The 10639-nt window shown below is 37.1% G+C and overlaps 1 protein-coding gene across 2 annotated transcripts in view; it reads left to right on the top strand.

Moving 5' to 3' along the window:
- Positions 1-10041, top strand: part of THEGL (theg spermatid protein like) — a 56917-nt gene extending 46876 nt beyond the window's left edge. For both annotated transcript variants that reach the window (XM_047856202.1, XM_047856201.1), the window contains 3 exons: positions 5024-5155; positions 7566-7741; positions 8959-10041. In XM_047856202.1, the coding sequence (XP_047712158.1) occupies positions 5024-5155; positions 7566-7741; positions 8959-9073 (423 nt within the window). In that variant the 3' untranslated portion in view covers positions 9074-10041. The remainder of the gene's footprint in view (positions 1-5023; positions 5156-7565; positions 7742-8958) is intronic.
- The last annotated feature ends 598 nt before the right edge of the window (positions 10042-10639 follow it).

Genomic DNA, 10639 nt, shown 5'->3' with positions numbered 1-10639 from the left:
GGCCTTGGTAGTCACATAATGTCACTACAGTCATATTCTGTTGATTTATGGAGTTACAAGTCTGGCCAGATTCAAGGGGGCAGGGATACAAACCCCAGCTCTCACTGAGAGAAGAATAATTTCAAAGAATTTATAGCCACTTAAGAAAAGAACCTGCAAATCCAGTGATGTGAGTCTTTTGGTATCCTTGAGCATGGTTTTTGTATATAGAAAAGACTGTTCAGAGGTATGTTCTTGATTTAAATAATTAGTAGTCAATTTTTAAAACTTGAAGTTAAAAATCTATTTCTTTCGGGATGACCGACTGGCTCAGTAGGCTGAGCATCTGACTCTAGCTCAGGTCATAATCTTATGGTTCCTGAGTTCAAGCCCTGCGTCAGGGTCTGTGCTGACAGCTTAGAGGCAGGAGCCTGCTTTGGATTCTGTGTCTCCCTCTCCCTCTGCCCCTTCCCCACTCACACTCTGTCTCTCTCTCTCTGTCTCTCGCTCTCTCAAAAATAAATAAACAGTAAAAAAATCTTTTTCTTTCTCAGGCTTTTAAATTTAATGCATAGGGAGGAGAGGGTGGGTGATGGGTATTGAGGAGGGCACCTTTTGGGATGAGCACTGGGTGTTGTATGGAAACCAATTTGTCAATAAATTTCATAAAAAAAATAAATAAATTTAATGCATAAGTTTTATTACTCTGTTTATAATTCCAGAAGTTTAACAATAACTTTTAAGAGTCCTGAATAATGTTTGATTTGGTTTCTAAACTTAATCAAATGCCTCCAAATAACTTAAATCATATTTACTAATATATTAAATTTGATTTATTTTGTAAGCCTTTTACTTCAGCCATCTACATTAACGAACAAAATCTCAAATATTAAATAACTATTTAAAAATCTGCATTAAACTTATAAATATGGTGAACTTAAAGTTTTCAATGTTGTAAGAATGACATAAACTTAAGATTTCAATCTAATGTTATAACTCACATATATGCTTCAAGTTGCAGTTGTAAGGTGATCACTCTAAAAGGCCAAATTCTCTTAAACATGCACATGGTTTTGTTTTTTTTGTTTTTGTTTTTTTTGTTTGTTTTGGTTTTTTGTTTTGTAAGCTCTATGCCCAGTGTGAGACTTGAACTCATGACCCAAGATCAAGACTCACATGCTCCACCAACTGAACTAGCCAGGAACCCCCATGTACGTGCTTTTTAATTTTAATAATATACATAGTTTTTGTTTCTATAATAATTTTTAATTTACTGAAAAGTTGCAAGAATTAACATTTTATTCCATTTGCTTAATCATTCTGTCTCCTCCATGTGGGGTGTGTGTGTGTGTGTGTGTGTGTGTGTGTGTGTGTGTGTATTTAGTTATTTCCCTGAATCATTTTTGAGAGTTACAGATATCATATAGTCATTTTCCTAAATACTTCAGTGTGTATTTCCCAAGAACAAGGACACCATCTTATGTAACCACTGGATTGTTATCAAAATGAGGAAGTTTAATTGATAGATACTGTATCACTATCTATCACTATCACTCCATAGTCCATGTCCAAATGTCATCAATTCTAGCGCATACTTATTCTTAGTACCAGGTATTATTTATTAATTCTATGATTTTGTTTCTCTTAGCTTTTTTGCAGTTAATGCTGAACCTTCCGAGAGTTTAAAAATACACATGCCCAATAGGGCACCTGGGTTGTTCAGTTGGTTAAGCATTAGACTGCGGCTCAGCTCATGATCTCATGGTTCCTGAGTTGGAGCCCCATATCAGGTTTCATGCCAACAGTGTGGGCTCTGCTTGGGATTCTCTCCCTCTCTCTCCCTCCCTATCCCTCCCCTGCTCACATGTGTGTTCTCATACACACACACACTCTCTCAAGATAAATAAATAAACTTAAAAAAAAAAATACACATGCCCACAAAGGAAGCCAAGTTACTTTCACAGGTACCTGAGATTACTTGCCACCAGAGACTTTGGATGGATGAACTGTAAAAAATCTTTTTTCCCTTCTATGAATGTGTTACTGAGTCTCTTTTTTATGGTAACTTTGTCACTACAAACTTAAAAAGAGTTGGTTTCATAGCTCACTTAGTGCATATCCATCATTCTCTCTCTACTTGCAGATGTCTGCAGCTCCTACTTAAGACTAATCAAACTGTTTAGATTTTTAAAATCTTTGACTCTTGAGAGATTTTGGCTTTGAAGACTCCTATTTTATATTTAGCAGATATCTTTGAGTATTAAACACATGTACTCTGGATACCTCACATGACTTTGTCTGACTTGTTGTCCTAATTTATGAAGTCATTCTATCAACATGTCTCCCCACCATTATTCTCAATCTGATTATTTTCTGAGAACAAAAATTTGAGAAGTAAAGTTACCAGATCAAGGGTATGAACATTTTTGAGGTGATTTATATATTATTCCAAAATGTGTTCCAACAAAAGTGATTTTGATTTACATAGCCAGTTGCATTATTTGGGCTGACTTTTGCAGTGCATTCTTGCCAACATTAGATATTATTTTACAAAATATTAATTTAATAATAAAAATACTATCTCATTAATAAACACTTTCATTTCTTTGATTATTAACAAATTCAGTAATTCTCAACATTTATTTAACTATGTATTTTTCTTTTATAAATTTGTCTATTCATGGCTTTTTATTTTTCTAATGGTCTGCACATTTTGTATTGATTCATAACAGTTCTTTACATATTATAGATATTCTTCATTATATATATGTATATATAATATAATATAATATAATATTGCTATATATATACACACACACACATATATATACACACACATATATATATAAATTATTTTTTCCAGCATATATTTTGCAATTTTGGAGTTATAATTTACATAAAATGCATAGATCTTAAGTGTATAGTTTAATAAGATTTTAACAAATGTATATATCCATTCAATAATCACCTCAATTAAGATATAAAACATTATCCCAAAAAGTTTCCTTCTGACTATTTCTAGTCAATTCCACTCTACCCCCTGCCCTAGAGTGAACCACTTCCAAATTTCTATCACCATAGGTTAGTAGTATTTCTTATTCTTTGTAGCTTTATATAAGATTTATATTATTTCTTCTTAAATATTTGAAAGAAATTTACCGTCTAAGCAATCTGGGCTTAGCATCTGTATTCTCTGTAGGTTTGTACATCACTTATATTATTTTTTTGTCTTAAGTATTTGATATAATTTACCATTGAAGCAATCCAGGCTCAGTGTCTGTACAATTCCATGAAGGGCTAATTAATCATTTACAATGAATAAAACTTTGCCTACTATCAGGTTCTGGGAAAATCAGAGAAATATATGACAACCACTGCTTTCAGTTAAGACTTACAATTAAAAAGGAAATAAAATGATCACTTGTTAATCCAATTCATTAAACAAATATTTCTTAATTAATTATGTAAGACACAATAAGAATAATAAAACAGTTCCTTTCCTTAAAGTAAATTTCAATTTAGAAGAAACCATAGACCTATAGGTAAATAATTAAGATTATTTGATACTCATAAAAGAGAATAAATAAGGTACTGAGAGATACCAGAGGAAGAGTGGGAAAACCCAAGAAAAATACTCTTATCATGGAATTGTACAGACAGATAGGACCTTAGGTTTCACTCCCAACTTTGCAACTTATTCACTATATAAGCTCAAATAAATTGTTGAACTTCATATAGAACCTTAGTTTCCCCATAAGTGAAATACAAATAAAAATTATATACCAGGTGAGATAAAAAATGAGTGAGTACATGTAAAACACTGTCAGCGTTAGTATCATCAACGTCTTAACACAAAAAGGGATTTGGAACATATCTTGTTTATTATTTTTCTGCTCACATTTAAAACCCTATTTTTATTGACTATATTCCTCTTAAAGTCTTGTGGTAAGTTTTGAGTTTGAATACTAGTAATTAAAATAGAAGACCATATAATTTGAACACATTTTCTTAATTAAGATAGTGAGGAATGACTTGGGGGACTAGCTCAGCATTGTGTATGGAGAATGTGGTTCTGCCTTTCTTCTTCTTCTTTTTTTTTTTTTTTTTAAATATTTTTTTTCAACGTTTATTTATTTTTGGGACAGAGAGAGAGACAGAGCATGAACGGGGGAGGGGCAGAGAGAGAGGGAGACACAGAATCGGAAACAGGCTCCAGGCTCCGAGCCATCAGCCCAGAGCCTGACGTGGGGCTCGAACTCCCGGACCGCGAGATCGTGACCTGGCTGAAGTCGGACGCCTAACCGACTGCGCCACCTAGGCGCCCCAACTGCCTTTCTTCTTCTTGGCTTTGGTTTCTTTTTCTTATCTGTTCCAATTAGAAGAGAGCCCCTTGAATTCACTTTAAGTATGGGAATTTGTGATAATGTGAGTCCCAATTTCCAAAGGCCAAAAATAGTTAAGAACAGGGGCTCCTGGGTGGCTTAGTCGGTTGAGCGTCCAACTCTTGGTTTCGGCTCAGGTCATGATCTCATGGTTTGTGAGTTTGAGCCCTGCCTTGGGCTCCATGCTGACAGTGCAAAGCCTGCTTGGGATTCTCTCTCTCCCTCTTTCTCTCTGCCCCTCCCCTGCTCACTCTCTCTGTCTCTCTCAAAAAATAAATAAATAAGCTTAAGAAAATAGTTAAGAACAAAGCACAGCTCTCCCTCTTACAGTATTGTTACATGGTAGGCCTGAGCCTTCCCTCTTGGCTGAGTTTATCATTCCACAAATCAGTGTTACCATTTATCTCTTAGTTACTATGTAAGGTTGCCATTCCCTCCCCATCTTTAGTTTAACAGCAAGTTCCTGAAAATCTGGGTTGGAATTCATACAACCTACTTTGAAAAAAATGGAAATTGATAATTTCATCTACGATCATGGGTTACTACAAGACTCTTATCCTTTCTGCTGGATTTGCTGAGAAGTCTCGTTCAGAGGCCAGATGTACTTTGTACCATGTTTATTATTTGATACTTGCAGACACTGTTTTATTTTTTTCCCCTAGATTGAAACCAAGATTGCAGCTTCTGCCCTGAGTGCTGTTGCAACTCCAAGAATTATAGACCTTGCCCATCCAAGGATCAAGATAGAGGGTCTGTGCTTTGAAAGAGAAAGATGTGAAATGCCCATCCGTCCTGTAAGCCACCACGTCCTTGGCATCCTTCACCTCACTTTTTGGTTGTTCCTAGGGTACTACTTTGCCACTACAGAGCATAGGCCAAAGTCATTGGGAAAGAGAATCTTTCAAGATTCTGGCATGAAGGAAGACCTAGCTGCAAGATATGTGGAGAGGCTAGGGAAAGAGGACGAAGAGCAGGGGCTTTGGAATCAGTAAGAACTGGGTTCAAATTCTAGCCTCAACACTACTACTAGCTCTTTGATATTGTGGCAGTGTTCCTGAGCCTTATTTATTCATTCAAGTATTTGAATGCCTACTGTGTGCCAGCCACCATTCCCAGTGAACAAGATGGAGGGAGACAAAAAATAAACAGATAAGATAATGTCAGGTAGTGATAAGTGCTATGAAGACAATAAAATAGGAAATGATTGACTTTGGGTGAGAGTGGAGAATACTCTACTTTGCATATGGTAGTCAGGGAAAGCCCCTCTAAGGAAGGGATATTTGATCTGAAACTTGAATGAGTCAGCTAAGTGAAGGTCTGAGAGGAGAATATTCTAGTAAAGGGAAGAGCACATACCAAAGTCTTAAATTTGAGATGACCTTGAAGTTGGGTGGAACCAGGTGGGCAAGGAGATTATAAAGTTAACAGTTCTGGGCCACCTGGGTGGCTCAGTTGGTTAAGCCTGCAACTTCGGCTCAGGTTATGATCTCGCAGTTCGTGGGTTCGAGCCCCACATGGGGGCTCTGTGCCGACAGCTCAAAGTCTGGAGCCTGCTTTGGATTCTGTGTCTCCCTCTCTCTCTGTCCCTCCCCTGTTTGCTCACTCTTGCTCTCTCAAAAAATGAATAAACATTTAGAAAAAAATTTAGTAAAAAAATTTTTTTAAATAAAGTTAACAGTTCCTACTTGGAGGGTGATGTGACTTGAAATAATAGATAAGGCATGGTGCTCGGAACAGAGGCTGGCACATTCAGTGGCTTCCCTCCCTCCTCCTCTTTGACACTCCCCTCCATTCATTGTAGTGGCAACTTGGTGTCCAATTTCAGTTGAGTTTTCAATAAATATTTAAATCATGTTGCCAAGGAGGTTGGATACATTTTATTCTCTAAGAACCTGAGGATTTGATATGGAATTCTATTAGGAAAGAAATCTAGTCTAGAAATCAAAACCCCTCAGACAAGCATCTTGAGTTTGCTGACATGACTTCCTTGTGACCCTTGGGCAAATCACTTTACTTTCAGTTCTTTTGGTATATAAAATGGGAGTTACAGGTATCTTTCTTCAGTTGCTAGGATTGTTTGGGAGTTTATAAAAAATATTTTTAAAAAGTGATGCCCCTACAGATATCATACTTTTAGAACCCAAAATAAGTCTATACCAGTGCAACACAGTCCTTTCAGGGCAATTGAGTGGTGTTTGTTGTCCATCCTAATTCTTTTTAATGAGCACATAAGAGAGAGAATAGGAGCTATATGTCATCCTCCCAGTTTTACCAATTAAGCAACATAACAGAAAGGCAACCTGGCAGATGCAGTTTCAAAGTAAGACCAGAAGGAGTAGATCCATCTGTCAATCAACACATATTCAGCACTAGTTATGTACTTATTCTAGCTTTTGGCAAACATTCAAGAAGCTTATATTCTAATGGGGAGACACAGACAATGAATATACCAACAAAGAGATAAGAGAGCTAAGTCAGGTGTTAGTAAGTGCTATAAAGAAGATTAAATAAGTGTACTGTAGAGGAGAGTTATTAGAAAGGTTCATGTATCTTGGATGGTGAGGGAAGATGTCCTTGAGAACATGATGTTTGAATCTAGAAACTTGAATGATGAAGAAGCAGCCATGACAAGATTGAGGAAGGAGGATTTCAAGTAGAAGAACTGGCAGGTGCAAAAATCCCAATGTGGAAAGAGCTGGGCCAGACGGGCCTCATGTAACAAAGGTCACTGTGATCAAGGTGGGGAGAGGAAGGAGATGAGGTCAGAGGAATAGGGATAGCAGCCAGATCACATAGGGCCTTCGAGGCCACAGTAAGGAGTCTAAATGTTATTCATAGCAAAATGGGAAACCACTGGAAGGTTTTAAACCCTGAGAGTGACATAATCTGAGCTGGGCTTTAGAAAGTATGTATCTCATGGGGTTGTTATGATGATTGAGTGGGAATAATATAGGTGCCCTACTTAGAACACTGTGTGGCCCATGAAATGCACTCATTAAAATGCTCATTCTCTCCCTCAGTAATTGGTAGAAAAGGCTAGATCATACAGAGCAAGAATGGAAGCAGGGAGACCAGGGAGGAGTCTGCTGCTATAATCCAGGAGAGAACCTGTATCTGATGGTGACTCAGTTCGGGGCATAGCTGTAAAGAGAGGGAGATGTGAAAATTGAAATCTATTTTTGCATCTTTTTGCTTCTACTACAGATATCCCGTGCTGCCTTGCTAACCAAACCTAGCCCTCGAATAATAGCTCTAGCTGAGGCCAAGCCTCTTCATCAAGATTATCTACCTGTCCGTGATGCCCATTGGCCAGTATCTTATGCTGCTATCCATTACAAAATATCTCCCAGAATTCAAGAACTAGCTAATCCAAATACAAGGTATGTCATTTTAAAACTAATATGGGGCAGGAAGGCTGGGGGTGCTAGGGACAGGGAAAAATTGACCTAATAAGACCAATAAAAAGAATTGTAAGAATATAGGAAATTTTCAAAAACATCTCACTTGTTACATTAATTGTGACAAATCTGTGGTTTTACCGCAAATCTAAGGCAACAGTTAAAGGGTTAGTGGACTAGTATTGAAATTTAGATCTAGGAAACAACTCTGTAAGTATGGATATGGGATTATTTATCTAACATATTGTTAAGTGAAGCAAGTTACAGAACAGAGCACGAAATATGTGACAGTTTGTGTAAGAAAATACACATATGCCATGTATTGGCTTGCAGGTGCCTATGACATCTCAGAAAAGTATGCAAGAAGCTAGTAACAATGGTTACTTGTGGGGGCCCAAGGTAAATGGGATAGGACAAAGATTTATTTTTTACTAAATAGGCTTTTATATTTTTCCATGTTTTGCATCATGCGACCTATTTGAAATAGATAAGAAAATACATTTAATAAAGAAGAAATTGCGTCTAATTCTTATTTACTTCCTAGAATATTTCTTAATTTGCCTGAACCTCAGTTCATTTTGTTTCCTTCATTTTTAAGCATCATCAGGAAAACCTAGGAGAAACTGAAAAAGTCATAGAAGTCTTCAGCTTAGGGAACAGGAAATTTGTTAATTCTTAGATAATAAAATATTTATCAAGTGTTTTGCCTTAAAAGAAATAAATTCCAACAACAATGAAATGAAGCTCATTTTCTGTTCATTGACAAAGGAAAGGGAAGAGTAAGATCAAGTCCTCAGGATTTACCCAAGTGGCAAAGTTATTATTTGGTGGTAAGGTGCTGAGGGTGGAAACTTCAAAAGTTTGATTTCTTCAAGTTCACCAGAGAACTGTTGGGCTGGTTTTAACATTGGCAAGTTACTGAAAAATTTCCAGAATTAACTTTCTGTGGAAAGAGCAAAGGCTTTGGAATCTGATAGATACATGAATCTGGATTTGACCACAGGTCATTTTTATAAGTTCCCTGAGCCTTCTTGTCCTTACCTGTACAGTGAGGGTTATGACACCTGTTTCGTGGGGTGCTTATGAAAATCAAAAATGCATAATATCATAGAGCCTAACACGTAGTGGATGGTTGAGAAATGTGAGTTCCATTTTCTGTTCATCTTTTTTCAGGTTGCATTCTTTTTCCCCCATTTCAGGTCTCCTGTGCATATTATATATTACGATCCAAATGTCTTTAAAGTCAAGCCAGCTGCTCTGAAAACACAGTGCTCTCCGAGGATCCAGGAGTTGGCAGAACCTCTTATGCGTTAAGCACAGAAAGCCACGTCAGTCGCACTGTAGTTATGTATCTAGAAAACATATTAGGTGACTTAGTTCCCATTTCTGATCCTGTCAGTTTGTATTCCCCATCCCCTCAAAAACCATGTGAGACCTCCAGAGAACACCACTGTGACCATTGATAGTAATTCCTGCTGTTACCTGTAATCATGTCTTTAGCCGGTTTGGGGACTTGAGCATGCAATAAAAGAGAAAATGAGAGCTTGCCTTATCCTTACTGTATCTCCTCACAAGCATCTTGGCTGTCTCATTGCTCTGACTGACCTGTAGAAACACTCCTCCTTGTATTTGCTGGGTTTGTTTTCCCTTTCCCGGAGAGATCTGTGTTCCCCAGCAGCTGATCTCTGCTCAGTCCCTTCTCTAATAAGTCCTGAGAATTGAAATAATTCTTTGTGTTGCTTTTCCAGTCTCCCCTCCTTACCCAAGAAATAACACTGAAATGGTGAAGCCTTTTGAGACAACTTGAAATGCTTTTTATAATCTGTAGATGAAATTTAGGGGATGGGCTACCTTAAATAATCACACCTGCACCAATCTCTGTTACTTCATTCATGTCATTTATCATGAATGACAGAAAAGGCAAGGTATTTGGTAAGCATTGTAATTCTCTGTCAAATTTCATCTTCCCAGAGTTTTAAAAATTTAATTGTTTTATTCTCTCCATGGATAAGTATTTTACAAATGAAATTAAATTTTAATATATATCTAGATTTACATGAAAATGAATTTATCTGAAAACCAGTTTTATAGATGCCTGAGTTCTATCTCCAATGCTTTGTGTTAAGGAGATAACTAGTGTTATGGAGAGGCAATACCATATAGTAGTTTTGAACTTGGGTTTTTGAATCAGGCATATCTGGGTTAGTATCCCCCATGGATTATTTACCAGGTATGTGATTTTGTTTTTTTGTTTTTTATTTTAACATGTATTTATTTTTGAGACAGAGAGAGACAGAGCATGAATGGGGGGAGGGTCAGAGAGAGGGAGACACAGAATCAGAAGCAGGTTCCAGGTTCTGAGCTGTCAGCACAGAGCCTGACACGGGGCTCGAACCCATGGACTGCGAGATCACGACCTGAGCTGAAGTCGGACGCTTAACCGACTGAGCCACCCAGGCACCCAGGTATGTGATTTTGAACAAATTCCCTAACTCTCTGTATCTGTTTCTTTGTGTAAAATGGGTTCCTGCTGCATTTTTATAAAGATTAAATAAGAAAATTATGTAATAAAGCATGAACTGGAAAAATATTTAAAATTTAGCTCCTTTTGCCCTGTAAGGGGGAATGGCATAGTTTATATCACTGGGAAAATAAATATCTTTATGGCTTGATTCATACAGTGAATGAATGTTTGTTGAGTTTCTTTGCTTTGCCAGGCACTGTGCCAGGCATTGGAGGTAATCATACTAACCCAAACAGTTGTGGGCTCTGCTCTCATGGACTGTTTAGCCAACTGAGAGGGATAGAATTCAAAAATTCACAAATAAATGTAAAATTACAGCAGTAGTATTATGATGAAGAGGTGATAATGCAATGAAA

The sequence above is a fragment of the Prionailurus viverrinus genome, chromosome B1 (genome assembly GCF_022837055.1).
Source record: "Prionailurus viverrinus isolate Anna chromosome B1, UM_Priviv_1.0, whole genome shotgun sequence".
NCBI classification, from domain to species: Eukaryota; Metazoa; Chordata; class Mammalia; order Carnivora; family Felidae; genus Prionailurus; species Prionailurus viverrinus.
Note: the sequence above shows the minus strand (reverse complement) of the source record. Positions and strands in the feature narration are given on the sequence as shown.